The 20557-nt window shown below is 38.7% G+C and overlaps 1 protein-coding gene across 1 annotated transcript; it reads right to left on the bottom strand.

The window, feature by feature from the left end:
• Positions 1–1264: 1264 nt before the first annotated feature.
• LOC130570784 (dynein intermediate chain 2, ciliary-like) lies at positions 1265–20470 on the bottom strand. The gene is made up of 20 exons (XM_057361239.1): positions 20304–20470; positions 20089–20157; positions 19900–19992; positions 19714–19794; positions 19506–19632; positions 19381–19430; positions 19111–19278; positions 18955–19014; positions 18725–18853; positions 18510–18594; positions 18300–18417; positions 18141–18184; positions 17802–18049; positions 16685–16774; positions 16539–16587; positions 15950–16029; positions 14426–14574; positions 13367–13466; positions 9357–9539; positions 1265–2882 (listed from the first exon to the last, which is right to left on the bottom strand). Exons 1-20 carry the CDS (start codon positions 20343–20345, stop codon positions 2781–2783), a joined length of 2067 nt encoding a protein of 688 aa, XP_057217222.1. The 5' UTR covers positions 20346–20470; the 3' UTR covers positions 1265–2780.
• Positions 20471–20557: the final 87 nt, after the last annotated feature.

Raw genomic sequence — 20557 nt, 5'->3', positions numbered from 1 at the left:
ATGTTAGATTCATTGTGTATTCGGATGGTAGTTTCAGAGAGACGGCAACCAGGCAGAGGCTTGTGACCGGCTCCACACCGGGAGAGGAATGAAACTGGCAACATCGGTGTGTGCCACACTGTGGTGCCTGTTCAAAATGTAATAAAAACACTGAGATGCATTTGTTATGCACCAAAAAAATATAAATTGAGAGTGTATTGAAAATAATCAAAAACAAAAAGATACGAGCACACCTTGTCAAATTGCTTTCGTGCACTTCAGCTACACCATTTTGGATCTTGGACCTAACTCCTCATGTTTCTTTAAATGTAAAACTTGCGGACGGATTAAATGCTATTTATTTCTGTAGATTTGTGAAATAATAATGAGGTAAATACAGGTAAAGCTTTTCCATTGTTTTTAAATTATGACCTTGAGCTTAATGATTTTTATTGTAATATGGATGAACAATTGTCCCACTTTTTCTGTGTTTACACTACAGTTTTGTGCTACCCATTTAAATGATCTCATTCTCTCTTTCAGACAGAAAAGAAGATTTTCCACAGTAAGAAGAGGAAAGTTTACAGCTTTGCAGAGCCCTTTCAGAAAAGCAAATCTGAGCGTCTCGAAGCGAATCTGAGCTCGCTCGACAAAAACAACAAAATCAAAAGTAAATCCAACCAGTGAATGATGACTGTGTTTTACATTCATTTCAAATAACAGCTCAAGACTTCCAACCTGACATCACTCCTGATATGTGACAGACCGTCTTCCTCTAAGTTCAACAAACGGTGTGTCCTTGATGTGAGAAGATAAGAGATGTGAAAAGTAGGACCCACGTCTTCACACGGGATCAGAAGATCAGTTAGATCCCCAGAGGCAGAAGCAGAGGAACAGTGACGGCGGCGGATGACAGCGTGACGGTGATATCAACAAGCGAGCTTTCAAGTTCACAGCGTTACATCTGGCTTCAGTCACAGGTCACGGATCAGAATCGAGTCTTCTGTTGGAGCTCCGGAGCTGACGGTTGATCCAAAGGAGACCTTTACTGTGTCAGCTATGCAGGAATGTGACTGTGAAGACTCTGTGTCCACTACGGGACTCTCCACCGCCGCGGTAGTGGCTATAGTGTGTAACATCTTGGTAGCTCTGCTTATACTAGCTCTTATATTGATCCTTTGCAAAGCTTGCAAGGTTCCCTCAAGCCAGGAGAGAGTACCGGTACTGACTCTAGAAAATGCACATCAGAGAAATGAGCAAAAGTACTTGTTGACAACCTGAGGGGATTCAGGTAGTGAATGTGAGAGGGGATCCATCTAAATAAGTTCAAAATACTGAGGGATGAGAAAAAGATACGTTTAGACTGTGCAAGTTGCATGGGATGGAGCTGCCAAAGATGTGATTGTGTGACCCAATGGGTTCCAGGTTTGGTTTGTTGTTAGTTGAAGGGATAGTTCACCCCAAAATTAGTTATTCATCATTTACTCACCCTCTTGTCATTTCAAACCTGTATGACTTTCTTTCTTCTGTAGAACACAAAAGACATTTGAATAATGTTGTTAACCAAACAACATTGGACGCCATTGACTTCCATTGTATGGACACAAAACCACAGAGACATTCCTCAGACTATCTACTTTTTTGTGTTCCACATATTGTCGCTGTTCTTCTAAAACCTTGTATGTTCAAATTCCCTGTTTTTAGGAAATGGAAAGAACACAGTGCTTTTTAAATGATTAAATACTGCGTTGTCAACGTTGACAAGCACTTTTTAATACATTTTATTGGTTAGATATTGGCAAAACCCAGTGACAAACATAAAGGGTGACTCATAATAATGATTAAAAATCACGAAATATGGAGATACGAGGTTTCAGAAGGACAGCAGCGATATACAGGTTTAAAATAACATAAGACTGAATAAATGATAACAGATTTTTTTAAAGTAAACTATCCCTTTAACCCATGCTGATAGATAAAAACTAGCATCAGGTTCCAAAAACTGCCCCTTTGACAGCCATTGAAAAGTGACCCCCCTAAAACATTTACGATCAGACGTAACTTCTCACGAACACGTGTGCTTTTAGAAATGTTAAGACGTGTTTAGTTAAGGAAAGGCCTGTGTAATGGGGGCAACATTCAAATCCACTCGAGAAGGAGAAGTGGGCTGGCTGAGTGTGGGCTGCTGGGAGTGTGTTTGTGTCTCTCATACAGCAGCAGCATCACTCGGCCTGGAGTGTTTTATGTAAAGAGAAAGAGACTCTCAATGGCCTCTTTTGTGTCATTCAGTAGTGCCTAACAAAGCATTAGCGAAATCCCACAACGGTACACCTGCAGCAAACCTGCTAGCTGTAGATGCTATGCTAATGAGGACGTGCAAACAAATAAAAGCAAAAGTGTGAGAATGAAATTTTTATAAGAGCTGAAGTGCTGCTTTGTGTTTGAAAAAGGCATTATCATGAAATGTGGTTTCTTGTTGTTTATGCAAAGAGCCTGTGGGATTGCTGAACTAATAACATATCTTATACTAGCATCTTTAACTTGCAAGAGAGGAAATCAACTAATAGATGTGTTTAATAAATGCATAGAACTATCTATACAATGACTTTGTCTTTTTTTATTATTCTGTGAAATATTTACTTACATTATAGTCCAGGTTTTCAATTTTCAAAAGTTTAGTTTTGTGACTTAGTCCATCAGTATGTTTACATGCATGTTGAAAGCTACAAACCAGTATGTAATAATAATATTTAATGTTATTATATATAAATGTGTTTGTTCATTTTGTAGATTTCTCATTCTCATGCCTGATTGCTCCCAGACTCCCTCAGCAAACTCAACAGTTTCTCCATCTTGTCGATCTCCACCTCCGGACCCTTCGGCAACTCCTGGCCCTTCTTCTCCTGGAGATGCGAAGAGAGAGATAAAGAGGAAGTGATGAGTCTGACTGAGATGAAAGGACTGACCCAGGGGTGCCATGAGCAATCCCCAACACTTCTGCGTGTGAGGGAGGTAATAAAGAGCGGCGTTAGCTGAGCGTTATTTCCTCAGTGTGTGCCGCTAACATCAGAGACTCGCGCTAATCTCGCATGACATTTGTCAGAGATGATTACAGTGACACACTAACTGCGTTTACACGGACACATCGCATTGAATTTAATCAGATTGCGCAATCTGAATGTAGTGTTTACATGAAAGGTAAATTAAGTGATCTGATGTGCGTGTTTACATGACAAGCTTCAAATCCGATATAATCTGCTGACATGCGCACACTGCACAAGTGTTCACCTAAATACCCACTAAAAACAGTGTTTTAGTAATACAGCTAATACCGAACTTTAGAAGTGATAATATGCGGATTCATATATCAGCATTAACGGTAAACAGAGACGGGCGCGGTGGACGCGGGTATCTTATAATATTCACAAAACGGCTACTCAAACAATGTTGTAAGCACAGATGTGTTTATTTTATGTCACAGACACCAGAATAATAATAATGTACAATTCATAAACGCAAAATAATGTCTAGTACATATCAATGGAGCAAGGTCGTTACAGAGACTTACCGTGGTAAAACAGTTAATCCTTCCAAAGCACATCTAAGCAAACGATAAATAAAAGAAATGTTCGGTAGCCCTACTACGCATATCAATGAAATTTTATGATTAGATATTTTAGCCTACAGTAGGTTTGTACATCTGCAAATGTATCGTGTTTTAAAAAGGAACTGAGAAATTGCGGTTAAAAACTCACTTCAGAGAAACAGTTAAGACATTTTAAATGCATAGAAACATCAATATGTTCATTTAGAGATGACAAGCATATGGAAATGTGTACCGCTTTGTCCGATTTATGATTTTTGGTTTCTTTAGCAACAGCTGCTCCGTTCCGTGCGACATACGCACTTACGTCTGTACGAGCCAGCGTCGTCTTTGCATGCACATGCGCAAAATTTCCTACTTCGGTTTTTAATCTGATCAAGTATTTACATGTCCTATCAAGCGGGTTACAAACGGCATAAACCACCCCTTACAATCCGACTGAAATTTCAATCGGCTTGGGCATTTTTAATCTGATTGACGCGTTTATATGGAGCGTTTTCATTCGGATTGGATTTTTAATCGGATTACATTGGTCTATGTAAACGCAGCTATTGTTTCCTCTGGGAAGTGGACTGCTTATCAAACATCACTATGGTTACTGTCTGTGCCGTCACGGCAATGAACTGTACAGGACCCTGATGAGCAGATGATAGCAGATCTTTCTGTATGTCTCCGATTTCTTTTAATTATTAGATGAAATTCTAGACAAACATTAGGCTCAAAATCACTCTGGGAAGAACTGTTAAATATGCTCAGCGGAATGCTAATGTTCAGGTGTCCTCAGAATGTTTAAAGAAGAGAGAACTCCTCAATGGCCTTTAATAAGTAGCTCAAGGTTAAAACTATTCAGAGACTCCGTCTAAGAGAAAGAGAGAGAGTCATTAGGGAAAAGAATTTGGGAGAAGATGTCAATCAAAGAGACTTGAACACATCTCAGAGCTACCGTGAGGACCCTTCCGATTGGCAGTGATTGCATTTACATGTATGCATTGGGCAGACGCTTTTATCCAAAGCGAGAGGATTCAGGCTATATTTTATCATCAGTATGTGTGTTCCCTGGGAATCAAATCCATGCACCACCCTTTGCGCTGCTAAAGCAAGGCTTTGATCCACCAATCCAACCACCACAGGTTTGTGCTGTTGTTTGTGTTATTAGATTTCCTTTTTTCAATAGCAAACTATCTTATGGGGATGGAGTGGTAAAATATGTTTTTACATTTTACTCCAGACAAAATCACTTTCTCTTCACACTGGTAGGACACACACTACAACAAAACTGTGACTACAGGACAATAGATGACAACACGATATTTTGAAGAAATTCTTCAAAATATACAGCAAGTAACTTTGCAAATTCTTGTTAACAGGTCATTAGTGTATTTGTAGACTGTGCTTACAGGAACAGTTCACTCAAAAATAAAAATTCTGTCATCATTTACTCACCTTCGAGTTGTTGCAAATCTGTCTAAATTTCTTTGTTCTGATGAACACAGAGAAAGATATGCTTGTTACAATGCTTGTAACCAAACAGTTCTTGGTTACCATTGACTAATGGTACATTAGTCTACATTTTTCAAAATATCTTCTTTTGTGTTCAACAGAACAAAGACATTTATAAAGCAATTTTTCCTACTAGGCCTATGGTAGTCAATGGTGGCCAAGAACTGTTTGGTTACAAGCACTCTTCCAAATATCTTTCTGTGTCCATCAGAACAAAAAAATTGATAAAGATTTGGAACAACTTGAGGGTGAGTAAATGAAGACAGATCTTTCATTTTTGGGTGAACTTTTTCTTTAATATGTGCGAACGTTTTATTTTGATGGTCCCCAAAATACATTCTACTCACCCTAACTTTACAACTGTACTGTTTATATTTATTCTACTATACCCAAGTTAAGAGTCTACTTATACTTCAGTGAGAGTTACTTGACAAGTAGCTGCAAATTAATGAGAGTTAGTTGACATGTAGTTGCAAAAATGTCTAAAGTGTACTTTCGAAATGAAGTGGAACCAAATATATATTTTTTTCTTTTAAGAAATACTTAGTTTTCTTATTTCTTATTTTTCTCAGTTTGAATATAACGTACACTGTCAAAAAAAGGTAAAAAAATGTACCCAAGCTGGGCGATGGTACCTTTTAAAAAGATCCTAATTTAGGTACAGATACAGTATGTATACATTTGGTACCAGTTGGTACTAATATGCACCTTATTTCAAAGTTGTACTTTTTGAAAGGGTATCACCATAGCATAGCGACAGCTTATGTACATTTGACTTTTTTTCTGATAGTGTAAAGTCTTTTTTTTCTCTCACAGGATTATGCTACACATTCAGATCTGTAAGTTACTATAGACCATTTTTAAAGACGCACTGTAGACAACACATGGTCCTAAAGCACTTCCTGTCTTACACTGTAGTTTTTTAAAATACGATGTTACATTAAATCTTAAAGATTTTTAATATTCATCTTTAGTATTTAAATGTTGTGTTGGTTGTATTTTGTTCTAACATTTGTATACTGTTGTATTCAAAAAACGGAAACAGGAAGTGCTCTGGACCAGTCTTGTTTACATCTTGCAAAACGATCTACTGTACAGTATACCCATTTTGTTTGTTTAATAGATGTGCATATGTGTCAGCCAGAGTAGGAGAGCTGCGAGTCAAATTTCTAAATATAAACACTGTGGTAGTGTAGTGACTAAATATCTTCAATATTTGTGAAGCTGAAGATGTGCAGAAGTGTATGTTTTAATGAATGTGGCTGGTGCTGGTTGTGAATCAGCAGAGAGATGTTACGTAAGAGAAAAAAGAGTTCGCTGCTATTAAGTGACTCCCTTGCTAAGAGACCTCCTAATGTTTCAGACAAGCTTATAATTGCGGTCAGCGTTGTGCTGGCAATTAAAGTTTGTTTATTGACCCTGTTATTTAAAACAGGAGAGTTTGCAGAGAAGCTGCCGAGAAAGACTCTTGCTGTACACAGTAGATTAGAAAATAAATCTAAGTGTAGGCAGCTGAGACTGCAAACTGCGATGTCAGGAACAAAATACTGACCCGACTATTCAAACAATGAATCTTAATATCTAAAGTAGATATTTGTGTACAGTTATTATAGATGCGCCCATTAAGAAAAAAAACAAATGGTGATCTCTTGAACTTCTCGATTGTTTTCCTAAAAAGCGGTAAGAATAAATGAAGCTCATTAAAGACTTAAGCTGAAATCTTTAATTTCTCAGATGTCTCAAACCGTGGTAAGATTTGCCAAGATATGCATTTCTGCACTTAAAAGTCTTTCAGCTCAAACATCTTTCATCAAATGATCTGAACTCCCACATATAACTGTATAGCAAATATATAGAGATTTTATTTCGGGAAAATACCTGAGACAAGGCTGATACTGTAAAAAAATAAAACTGAGAAATATAGCCCGAGTCTCACGCAGTATGAGAGCCCAACCTCCGAGCAGAAACATTTTCCTCTGGGCTGTGATTGATGAATCACAGCCAAGTCACAGAGATACAGTATGTTCTATAAGACAGCATTCTGGTGGGTTGTGGGAGGTGGGATGTGTGCAGGGCGTAAACTCAAGTGGTTGAGTAACCTGAACATTTAACCCATTCTATTGAGTTTATCAAAATCAAATCAAATCTCTTTGTACACAAGTGTACTGACGGTGAAATTCTTAGGTACAAGACTCTTGGCCATGGCAGTAAAAGCAACAAGATATGAAAATGTACAATATACATAAACAACAATATACATACATTTACACAATATACAATTAGACAGTATACAGTGGATCAGGTTTCTTTTTTAATCCTGCTGAGTTTGTAGCCTGCTGTCTTTATTCACCATCACAGATGCTGCCCCACGGGTCTTGCTGGCATTGGATTTCTTTAACATGGAGCACACACGTAGACGGGTAAGTGTGCCTACATGTCTGGCCTCGGCCAGCATTGACCCAAACCTATCTTAACACAGCTGGAAACCTGAAAGGTCAAGCGCTTAATCTAAAGAATCGATGTCATCACGGTTTTCACAAAGGTCTGTAATTATAAAAGTAAAGAGGTTTTGTGTTTCTTTATTTGTGTAGAGAGAGGTCTTTGTGTAAGTGTGTCTGTTTGTTGGCAAAACACTTTCTTCTAGAATACTTTTAACCAACCAGTGGCTTACTTCTTGTTGTCTAAAGGAGCATCTCAACCTCAAACACACTCCACTGAATCAGCCTCTTGAAACACATAACAACCTGGAGTCTAATGACTGGAGGTGAAAGACACAAATAAACGTGTGTAGCATCGATGGCCTCCATTAGTCTTATTAAAACACACACAACACTCCAGCAGTCTCTCTCTAGCTAGCCATGGCTCAATAATACAGCTTCTTTCTAATCAAACGCATTAGCGGACACGGCAATCTCAACCTGTGACACTGTATATCATTAGAACGAACTGTTTGAGTCAATCAAATATAATGACTATCACCGACAGAACACATCCGCACAATGCTGCCATCGACTGAGATCTCCGCATAACAAATGAAACATTTCACAAGCTGTGCCGTGACAGACAGCAGCTTGTCTGAGAGGACAGATTTTAATTACGTGCTGGCACTGTTATTTAGTTTTCTCACTGTAAGACAAGGACATAGCATCAATGAGGGTTCATCTCACTAGACCGATGGAAAACTAGTATTGTAATGAATAACACAAGAGATGGTATTCGAATGCTGAGTTCTTTTACACAGGGGTGCCATTAACAGGATTAAAAAAGAAACCTGATCCATCATATGGCACTAATGTATGACAGATATGGAGATGAATAGATGTGAAAGGGAGCTAACAGATGCAATAAGAAAGGAAAATGTTGACTGGGTCATGTACACACGAGTCATTTGTTTGATTTCCTAAAGATTTTGGATGGTTAGTTCGCCCAAACATTCTTTCATCACTTACTCATCTTCACTTTTTCTTTATTCTGCAGAACACAAAAGAAGAACGTTGGTAACCAAACAACACTGGTCCCAATTGACTTCCATTGTATGGACACAAAACCGTAGAGACATTTCTCAAAATATCTTCTTTTGTGTTCCACAGAAGAAAGAATCATATACAGGTTTTGAAGGACATGAGGGTGAATAAATGATGACAACATTTTTATTTTTGGCCTTTAAAAGTATCAAAAGGATTATTTTTATTGATCACATGGCATCTACGGCTAAGGTGATTGGCTCAGACGGAAACAGAAGTGAGTGGCATGAATATAAATGTCATAAACTGTCATTGAGATAAAAGGAAATAGATATCTCTCCGCAGGAATTATAAACCACCTTGCTCTGAACAAAACATCACATATCCTCGATCATGTCCTTTATTCTCGCCATCAACTCCATCAGGCTCTTTCTACTTGATTGATGTCTCGAATCACTACAGGTTAATGCAATGCAAACAAATTCTATTTAAATGTACATTATGAGAAGCGGTTGAAGGCGCTATGTTAATGTATTACCGGAACATTCTCATCCCCTTCCACTTAGCTAAAGTGAAACGCTCAAGAACGCTCTAATAAATGATGATTTTTCATTCTAACGCAGCGGGTCCTGCTCGTGCCATAAATTCACGTCTGATTGCAAAGATGCAGATACAGCGTTCCATAACGTGAACCATGTGGCACGGCCGTGATTGAAACGGCACCGATCGAACGAGGCTCAGCTGCAGGACACCCGTGCGATTTCACGTGATCTTTAGAGGTCTGCACATAACACGAGTGCATGTTTTACCTTAGGCTTCTTGCGGAGGTTGGGAGAGAGCTTCAGGCTGGTGACACAGCCACGGTCGTCGCCCACGATGAGGATTGGGTGGACGGGGTTGAACTCGACGTGTGATAGCTTGGTCTTCTTAGCTACCACTGCTTGCTGGCAGAGAGCCTCAAATTTGTTGAAACTGAGGTCAAACACGTGAACCTGAAGGAAGGAAAAACAGAATGTGTGACTGTCATTAATGCTGTGTTTTCATGTTTTTAGTGAGAAGGAGGCATTAGCACCTCTGTAATGTATTCCTTTTGCTTTGGCTGCAAAAAATATGTCAGCAAGCGTATGATGCGTTTGGGTTTGCAGCTTTGGTTTAATATATTCATGTGTATGAGCGGATGCGTTTGTGGAGGTGTTAAAAAAATTCAGACCATCTGCTGTGGAGGACTATATTGTCTGTACTGTTGGGATGTGTATGTGTTTTATATGTATTCAAGTGTGTTTGTGTAAGCCTCATTTCTTGCTATCTATGTCTTATAATCCAAATCCAAGTTTCTTAAAGAGATGCTCAAAGATCTCCCAAAAATTCTGTTATCATTTATTCGCCTTCATGTTGTCTGTATATAACTCTTTCTTCTGTGGAATACAAATAAATTAGATATTTTGAGAAATGTCTCTGTGGTTTTATCTCCACACAGTGGGGGTCAGTGTTTTTTGGTTACCAGCATTCTTCAAAATAGCTTCTTTTGTGTTCTGCAGAAGAAAGAAATTCATGGCATGTTTGGAATGACACGAGAGTGAGTAAATGATGAAAGATTTTTCATTTTTGGGTGAATTATCCCTTTAAGAGGCATGTAGGCAGTTGACAGAGCTAAAGTGTGTGGATGACACTATTTCATGCCCTGCTACATTCAGCAGGAAAATCCAAATTATATAGAAGGGAGTGAGCGAGAGATGGACGATTATAATTTCCATCATCCTCAATGTCATTCATGCATCACGCTGCCCACCTAAGCGTGGTCACTGCTGTGGCAGATGAATGAGAGACAAGGAGAGGCAACTGGATGAAGGCTTGGATACTCATTAGTAAATATTTGTCAAGCAGTACGGCTCATAATTAGTCAGCGGGTGTGAATGTATCTTAACAGACCGATGATATTCTGGGCGGCTGACGCAGCGATGCGGAGGACACGTACCACGACTAATGATGCCATCTGTAACTACAGGAGTAACACTACATATAACACAACATTTCTGTAGCAGAGGGTTCGAAGGAAGCGAGTCCTTCTAAAGATGAGTAAATGAGCAGTTCGCTCAGTTTATTTTCGTAGGTTTGTAGGGTCGCGAGAAATGCATTTCTTTTCTGACAATAACAAATAGTGGAGGCAGCCGGCTAGCAGCAGAAGCAAAGAACTTGACCGATTCCAATGCCAGTTTAATACTGCCATACATCATACTGTAGTGTACACTATCACATTACTGATACAGCACATACAGCCGAACGAGAACAAGCCCCCAAAAGAGTGTAGATGACTCTGTTATACTCCGTACAAAAATTGTGTTTAAGGACTAGGGGCTGTTAGGAATAGTTCACCCACAAAATATTCATCTTCGTGTTGTTCAAATCCTGTAAATGACTTTTATGTTGAACACTACATGAGGCAATGTCTCACTGTTTACAATGGAAATCAATGGGGTCCAGTATTGATTGGTTACTAACATTCTACAAAAGATCTTCTTTTGTGTGCTCTGCAGAAGAAAGTCATACAGGTTTGAAATCACATGAGAGTGAAAAACGTGATGAAGTCATTTTCATTTTTGAGTGAACTATCCCTTGAAGTGTCAAAACACTGCAACAAACATCTGTATGCATTAGGTGTTCCAATATCTTTGTTTGAGGTAAAGACTGATTTTCATTATTCGCTAAATATTCTTGTCTAATGTATACACAAAATGTTGACATTTGATTTTAAACTGATCAGACAAATAAAACTCCACTAAACCCATTGGTCACACTTTCTTTGAAGTTCTCGGTTTTAGTAAACTATTAACTATGACTTTTGCTTAGTTAACTCTTAATTTGTTGCTTATTAATAGTTAGTAAGGTAGTTGTTAGGTTTAGGTATTGGGTAGGATTAGGGATGTAGAATATGTGCTTTATAAGTGCTTATAAACAGCCAATATGCTAATAATAGGCATGCTAATTACAGGCATGCTAATAACAACTAGTTAATAGTGAGAATTGGTCCTTATACTAAAGTGTTACCAACCCATTACCTATTACAAGACACTACATTCTCAGCTTGTCCACCAATTGCTGACAATGTACCAAAGGTATTACACCAAAGCAGAATTGAAGTTGTTTGGGTTTGTCGGGAAACCGAGTGAGGCCTTTATTGGATCACACTGTAATATAGGCTTCCTGTAGAGAGCAGGTGTAATTTATCCCGTCGGAGCCGCGTGTTAGTAAATAACACCACAGCACGGCACTCTGACCTGATCGAGCCTGAGAGACTGACGGGTGACGCCTGAAGCGTCTTAGACGGGTGTTTGGGACCAGCTGTGTGATTGAGTCAAATTGGAAACGATAGGATACAGAATGGATGCCGAGGCTTATGGCTCACACAAGTGTGTGTCTGTAGTTTACAGGTGCTGTAAGCACTGCTGGACTGAGATCTCACAGTCTGGCTGCTAGTGTGTTTCATTAACAGTCATTATAACACTCATAAGGGGGCGTGTGTGTGTGTGTGTGTGTGCGTGCGTGTGTGTGTGTGTTCATGTTTGTATATCCCGGTGGGGACCTAAACCTGAATACACACCAACACATGGGGACTCGTGTCACCGTGGGGACCAAAATTGAGGTCCCCAGGGGCAAAAAAGCTAATAAATTGTACAGAACAATATTTTTTACAAATCTAAAAATGCAAAAAGTGTTCTATGATCTTTAGGTTTAGGGATAGGGTTAGGGGATAGAATATACAGTTTGTACAGTATAAAAACATTACGCCTATGGACTGTCCCCACGGGGATAGTCAACCAAAGCATGTGTGTGTGTGTGTGCGTGCGTGCGTGCGTGCGTGCGTGCGTGTATCTTTGAATATACCTGTGAGATTTTCAAACAAGAAAACACAGACATTTCATTTAATGTATTCATTTTCAACGAATTTTCAACAGCTAAAACTGAACTGATAAAGAATTTTCACTCTTTATTAGTTCAGATTAGCTTCCTAAAATACTACTATTTTTGAATTTTACTGTACAAAACATGTATGATTTATCCCCAAAAAAACATAACCATGGCTCTGAGGTAAAAGTTTAGTAACCACATTTTGGTGGATTGACTACTATTTGTATAAGTGTAGTTTTACTACAAAAATCATAGTTAAGCTATGGCTACTGTGGTAAGAGTGCTGCTTTGGCCAAACTGTACAGTATACAACAGAGCAAACTGTTTAGTACTGTATCCCACAATGCAATGCGCTTGACCTTCTATTTCAAGAGTGACAAATTAACCCGGCGATAATTACAGAGATGGCTTTCAACATCTGACTCATTATTTCATATAGCACAGGCAGTAGGCAGTACACAATATTCAGTAGTAAGCCATTATCTCATCCCAAACATAGCCTTTGTTTCCTCTCCACCACCAACATTAGTGTGTGGTGAGTGTTCTGGTCCACTAGGCTGCAGTCACATCATCCAGATGGATGCTGATAGTCTCAATATATATTTTGCATCCCTTGTCTTTATAAAGCACTTCCCATGGAAGTATCTAGAAAAGTGCTATATATCTTAAATATACATTATATACATTATAATAATAATATATAATTCAAGACCCCATAAAAACATTTGCCGTTTAGTCCCTTTGTCTCAGGCTTGTATGCTAGTGTAGTCGAATGTTGACAAAATCCACTTTTTGCAGATATACACACTTCAAAGTTAAGAGCATCATCTTGTACAGCATTGGTTACTTTACTTAACAATGTAACTGACTAGCAAGTTGCAAACCATGCGTGTTTTGGAACTGCTTACTGTACCTTTCCATCATTAGTGACAGCGGCAAAGACAGTGGAGGAATATGGAGCCCAGACCACGTCTCCCACTGCAGCGTTCAGGTCAAAGGTAAACATGGGTGTCCTGAGAAAAAAAAAAAGTTTATTGTATTGAGGATTTCATCAGCTAAACTAATATTCAGTCAAAGCTAAACTTTAATAAAAATTTAAATAAAAACGTGTTTAAAGTGGGCATGCAGAGAGAGCCTTTGTTCAAAATTCAGCCAATAGGTGGGCAGTGTTATCTGCATTGTAAAATCTGAAATATAAAAGGGAGGCATGTCTGTGGCCTGCCTTAAAGAACATTATTACGACTTCCCTAGAGACGAGAAGAGAAAAGGACAGAAGAGGTCTGGAATCAATAGTACAATGAAAGAAGACTGCTTCTCACTCTGAGGTGACAGATGAATGAATATCTCCCCTGTTCTTCATCTGTGCACCAGAACAGACAATACTTTATCTCTCACATTCCTTATCTGTATATCACTGCCTGTCTCTGTGCTGACAGCTTCCTGCCGTGCTCCGTTTTAGACTAAATTTCACATAATGGCACATATACAGTGTTACTCCCTAAACTATTGCTGTGTGCATGAAACTCTGATGAAAACGAATCATCTTAAAGTTGCTTGTAAACCTTGTAAATCTATCAGATCCATGACCAAAAAAAGACATTTGGACAGACAGACGTTGTGTGGCAGTCTGACAGACCTTGGTTAGACCTGTTGCACACGTTATGTAGCACAAGAGCCCTCTGCTGGCAGTTTTGGGATGCTGCATCTAAAAACACCATTTAATACAAACTAACACATACCACAAAACAAGCACTTAGGATGACAGGCTAATTGTCATCCTTATTAACCCAATGGTGTCTTTGGCAAAATAGAGAAGGCCTAATAGAACTGTCAAATGAATACACTGACAAACGAATTGTTTATTGTAATTGGAAGAATAATTTGTGTGGAATGAGATTAGCTGGAAAAGGCTGCTGACTGCAGTCACTTGAGAATTTACTGTGGATGTAGTGCTGTAGGGAATTGGCCGTACGTGATTGTGTGATCCCAGATTTTGACTTTCCAGTCTGAGCTGCAGGAGATAAACACATTGGGATGGAAGTGGTTCCACCTCACAGCATCAACCGCCATGTTGTGGGCATCGTATGTCTCCAGGAACTGGCTAGAATATGATTTGGAGCACTGTAAAACACACACACACAGTATTGGTGATACTCTGATTTATATGAAGAATGAACCTGAATTATCAATCATTGGTTATCAAGAGCACTCAGAGAAAATGTAGTGGCATTCTTAGCAAAAAAAATCAATTTTCAAGACTACCATATTTCAAAGAAATGTCTCGTGTTGTTTGTCTAGTTTAGCTCAAGAAGAGCGCTTGATGGATTGCATTCATTTTTCCCCAGGCGGTATGGCACCGCATCCAAAAACATAAGGGCTCTGTGCTTAATCTGAGGGATAAATCTGAAGAACGTTGCGATTGGCTGTCAGTCTTTAGGGAGACAGAAGGTAGTTTTTCCCCAGCAGTGTGTCTCAGGCAATTCTGAGATTTAATGAGTCTCAAGCACAGCTGCACAACATCTTTGCCAATCTTCTCAAGAAGACAAGTGAAAGCTCCTAAAACTACCAATTTTATTGCATTTTATGATTTGTGGGTGCTTGTGAGAAAATCCCATGCACTTTCTGATAGCAATTAGAAAATTGCCTCTGCCATCAGTAATTTACTTTCCATTCATTTCTGCTGGTATTGGTGTAAATTGGTGAGGGTAATGTGAATGTGTGATACTAGGAAACAGTGATGAGCCTGCAGATATAAAAGCAGGTCTGTGAATGTTAAACCAAGGAGATAAACCCTAAATCCCCTGCAAGTTTAAAAGCTTGCATTAGCGTGGCACGTACAAGCCTGGTTCAATTATTCAGGCACATTGCAAACCCTCGCTTGGTGTTTTTGATAACAGGAATTTACAGCATTGTGTGTCTGTTTTTGGAAAAGAAAGTCATTATGGGTAAAAATGTAAAACACAAAAAGTAAGACATGTGTTTGCATGTGATTTCAGCAATTTAGAACAAAACAAATCATACGGAGCAACATGCAGCATACAGATGAGAAACAAAACGATGTCTGGTGCACCAAAAGTGCGAATAGTTTGAAGGTTGGTCTACCCCTGGCTGATAGACAAAAGTACAAGTAGAGAGAGGTAGACAGACTGTTATTAGCCGAAACCGCCCCGTACTGCTGAGATAGCAGTGCGGATTCGGGGAACTAATAAGAACACTTCCTCGCCGCTTGATGAAAGGGTATTATATAAACAGTGACTGCCCAGCAGGAGACAACCACCACAAACACACAACAAGCCAACGCTCCCAAATTCAAAGACACAAGGATAATGAGACTCGAGACTGCATATATCTTTAGAGAGAAGTATATGTGGGATGATACAAAATGTATAATTTCAAATCAATCTAATATGAATTTAGGTGTAGGGCATTTATAAACATTACAAATCAAAGTGTGCGATTGATAATCAGATTTTTTTTGTGATAGTGCATAACTGACCTTGTGAATCTTTCCATCCAGAGTGCCAACAAGAAAAAGGTAGTCGATCTGTTTATGGAAGTCAAAAGCAGTTCCACAAGCTAGACACAAGAGAAAATGTCTTTAGCGATTAAGAGTACTATAATACATAGGTAGTTCCGGTTCTGGATGCTGATTGGTCGATACAGATTTAAAATAATCTCTAATTTAGTTTGTGATTATGTTTAAAATTTAAGGCTTTAAAGTGATAGTTCACCCAAAAATAGAAATTCTGTCATCATTTACTCACCCTCTTTCTTCCGCAGAACACCAAAGAAGATATTTGACAAATAAGAATGTTGTTAACTGGCACCCATTCACTTGCATTGGTTTTATGTCCATACAATAGAATTTTCTTCAAAATATCTTTTGTGAGATATGACGTGAGGGTGAATAAATGATTACAGAATTTTCAATGTTGGGTCAACTAACCCTTTAAGCATCTAGCATCTATTATACAAATGTCCTATCCTATGTTCTAAACCGATACTAAATAGATAAGATTTTAAGGATGTTTCTGTAATACAGCATTGACTCCTGTATACCTGTGTGGTGTACCATAGATTCATACCTGTGCTGTCCAGTGACAAGTTGATGATATCTGTGAAGACTAGCTCATTCTAAAATCAAAATGATCAGCATTCATTAACCAAACTCAAAAACAATAATATGAACAGTAATGACAAAGTCGATGCTTACAACTATCCCTTTTCATACCTTCACAAGAGTCCAAGACACCACCCGTCCATCAGAAGACACTGAGAAGAAGTTGTGATTACTGTCCAGATCATCTTTCTGCCACTTCACCTGCCAAAATGAATTTCAGAATTTTTGATAGGCCGACAGTCACAAAAGCTGTTACACAAGCACAATGTTCATGGAAGGCTAGTGTACTGAATGCTGTGCCGTATACATTGTATACTGACTATTATTATTTTTAGCATATTTTCCTATAGTTTTGTGCACAATTGTCTTATGTTAAAGTCCCAGTGAAATAAAAAAAAATATCTTGAAATATTGCAGCGTTTATTGTAAATAGCTTACCAATGTGGGTCCTTCTATTTTTAAAATGCACATGCCCTCATAATCTTCAGTTAAAATATGAAAATGCTCTTCCATCCTGTAATGACTATCCATCTTAAATGACGTAAGTTAGACGGCTTGGGCGGAGCATCCGTTAACTCCTCCCCTTCAACTGTCAGTCTGCTCCCAATTACATTTTAAAATGCAACGGCTGTTTTTATCCATCCAATCAAATCGCAGGGAAAAAACAAGCCACGCCCATGATTTTTTTCTCATTCGAAATTACGTTTTACTCAGAAATGCATCAGAATACGGAAGTAAACACGATCGCAACTTCCGGTTCACGGGTTCACTAACAACTGCTGTGGATTTTGTGGATAAAGCTCTATTGCTTCTATGTTGAAAGCAATGTAATTCAAAAAGCAAAGTACTCTCCATAAAAATGTACAGCATTACTTTCATTATATAACTCATATAAGTGATCCATTATACATACACGTTCATGTGTACACCTGCATGTTTAATTGGTATGTTCAACGTCTAATGTGTATATCTTGTATATATTGTTCATGTGTGTATAATGTATATTGTCTTTTTTTTGTACAGTCTGTCTATTTATACTTTGCACTGCATTTGTATAGTCATATAGTTGTTTGTCATACAGTTGTCTGTCCAACTGCATTCTACTTTGTATGGAGTATGCACCCAAGACTTTCACTCACCACAAGTGGTGATGTGACAATAAAAGTGATTTGATTTTGATTTGATAATTGTTTTAACCAATATTGTGGTGTCATGACCTCATCCATACCTGCCACACAGGGTCTGTGTGCTTGCCCGTTTTGGCTGTGCTCATGTAAGCTGGCTGATCGCTGTGTTCCTTGAGATTGTACACTGCAACACAACCATCATAAAAACCCACAGCCACCAGGTAGGAGAGATTTTCATGGATGGCTACACACATGACGGTTGAGAGTGTGGTAAAGATGAATTCTGGGTACGTGGGGTTTTTGAGGGTGTTGAAGAGGAGCATGCCACGGCCCTGTTTGGTGAAATCATCTAAAGGGGGAGACGAAACACATTTTACTTCATCAGTTTGCCTACAGCTAATCTCTTGTACAAGCTTCTCCTTCAGATGAAGTAAACCTACATGATCCAAGTCCAACTGCAAAAAAATCCTTGTGCTTTTGATTCCTAAAAATACACATGCAGATGTCATGCAAATGAGCACATCAGATTTTTTGTAACGCACTGATGAATGCAAACTAAAATGAACATTTCGTTAGTTTTAGTACAGTGTGAAACTCACCAGCAGAGGGAAGTCACAGACAGGCGTTTGGCTTTATCATAATGGAATTTCCACAGAGGGAGAAGAGTGCCCTCCTGCTCTCGAAACTCATCGGATGCGTCTTCAAAGTACCTAAAATCTGAGGTTAGGATATAAAGACATTCACATCCTATACATTTCTGTCACTATTTAACACAAGTGTGTAGTGTATGTATTTGTAATAATATTTACCCTGTGCAACGTCATCAAATGTGTTCTGGTTTACCATATGCTCAATGATCTTGGACACCTTAGTTATTTTGGTTATGTCATCACTCTATAATCAGAAAAAGAGACCTTCAGTACATTCTTTTGTGCGCAAACAAACGCTCTTGAAATCTTCTGATTCGGATCAATCAATTGGTTTAAATTTGATTTGCTTTCTGGGCAGCAAATAATACTCATACCTGAGTTTCTACAGTGATAATCTTCTTCTTGATTTTATCCTCTTCTTTCTTTGAAGGCTGAGTTTTCTGCTTCTCTTTATTTTTCTCCTGCCTTTGAAGTTCCTCTACATAAAAGTCATATATTTCCCACTGCAGAAAGAGGTGGGAAAGTGTAAGTACATGTGTTATTCACTGTAATGCAGAAACAGTGCCGTTTTAATTTACCTGCAAAGAGGAAAATTCTTTCTCACCTGATTGGCTGTTGCTGAGAAGTGTGCACGAGGAGGAGGTTTCGTTTGACAACTTCTTTCCTGCATAACAATTTAAAAAAAAAACCTTTTTGTCTGTTCTTAAATATCAAATGTCACAATAAAAAGTCAGTAGGTTCTGATGTGTCTGGCTCTTACTCTTGGAGGGTTGTTTAGAGTCTGAGAGGCTCTCTCGCTGAAGTTAAACTGGTTGGTGAGTTTCTGTTCTTTCTTGCCAGCTCTGATATCCACACTGTCTGGCCTCTCCTCGCCACCACCATCCTCCCCTTCAGCCGTATCCTCTCCTCCCTCCAACTGCCCTGTCACCTGCAATGATACAGCAGCCTATTTCTCTAACATTCAGATATATAGAATATGTTCAGGTGTTATTGTTCCTACTAAAATTTTTACTGAATATTTTTCCCTTACTGGTGTTTCAGGTTTTTCCTCTTCAGCAACCACATCCTCTACTATCATATCTGAAATAATTGATTTCACAGTTTGTAGTTTGAAGTTTCCTTTCATTTTTGATTTGTTCTTTTTTTACAACCTACCCTCTGTGACGCCTTGTTTGGCCACCTGTCTTCGAGCCTCATGAGAATCCTTATGCACAAGGTTCCCTTCCAATACAAAGTGAACAGCCATCTGATCCACACTGCTGATGGGCTTGTAACAGCTCTCCTGAACAAAAAAACTTTGGTAATTTTAGGCTAAAGTCATGGTTAATGGAGCTTTAAAGTCACCTTTATAGTGGCACATTACTTTGAAGTTGTATCTGACGATATTCTGTGGAGCATGTGGATTGTTTGCTGTTAGTATTCGTGTAAATTCTTCTTTCAGCTCCTTTTGAACACAATTAAGAGAAATATGTATAAATAATAATTAATTAAACAAATTCTTAATGTGACATTAATACTGGAGCACCTTAGGTTCTCCTGGTTTACTTACTGCCTCGGTTAAATCCAGCTGGTCTGGGGGCTTTACAAGAGTCTTTCCCTGCATCCATTCTTCCTCACCTGTATCGATCCTATCATCATCATCCTATAGGACAAAAATCGTTTTGGAAATTCAAGGTCTTTGTTAATTATATGCGACAATGCGTAACATTCTGTTAAGTTACTTGAAAGTTATAATTACCTTCTTTCTCCCGATCACTTTCACGCCCTTTGCCAGAGGTGCCTTTGACTGGGCACGAGTATTAAATTCCTGCATTTGAAGAGAAAAATATAAGACAATAGGTCCAGAACACTTTCCAACAATGCAGTGTTTTTAAAGTAAATTAGCTGACAAAAGTCTCGCTCCTGCATGTAGTAAGTTTGTTAAAGAATATGTCTATTAGCTTTAAAACCCACCTGTGCAGTTTTCACTGTCGCGTGTTTCTGAGGCACGGGCATGTTTACCTTTCAAATACGGATTACTGTCAGCTTTGCAATCGACGAGTGTTTCAATTTGGAGCCTAAATAAATTTGCACTAAAAATAATAAAACAACAGTATGCTAGTCTCCTTCAAACCGTTAGCGGCAGCTCTTGCCTGTGTATACAAGTTGCCTGGCAACGCCATCGCCTGACTCGAGTCTGTAATGAGCATGCGCAGTGTGAGGTGTTC

This window comes from Triplophysa rosa, linkage group LG19, assembly GCF_024868665.1.
Source record: "Triplophysa rosa linkage group LG19, Trosa_1v2, whole genome shotgun sequence".
Taxonomy (NCBI): Eukaryota; Metazoa; Chordata; class Actinopteri; order Cypriniformes; family Nemacheilidae; genus Triplophysa; species Triplophysa rosa.
The sequence above is the reverse complement of the archived record's forward strand: the minus strand, read 5'-3'. Positions and strand labels throughout refer to the sequence as shown.

Excerpts from the sequence above, each read along its gene's own strand:
- LOC130570784 (XM_057361239.1), bottom strand. The coding sequence starts at position 20,345 with ATGCCCGTGCCTCAGAAACACGCGACAGTGAAAACTGCACAG. Across the intron at positions 19,633-19,713 it reads TCGTCAGATACAACTTCAAA|GAGAGCTGTTACAAGCCCAT; the intron begins GTAATGTGCCAC and ends TTTTTTGTTCAG. Across the intron at positions 13,467-14,425 it reads ATCTGGGATCACACAATCAC|GACACCCATGTTTACCTTTG; the intron begins GTACGGCCAATT and ends TTTTTTTCTCAG.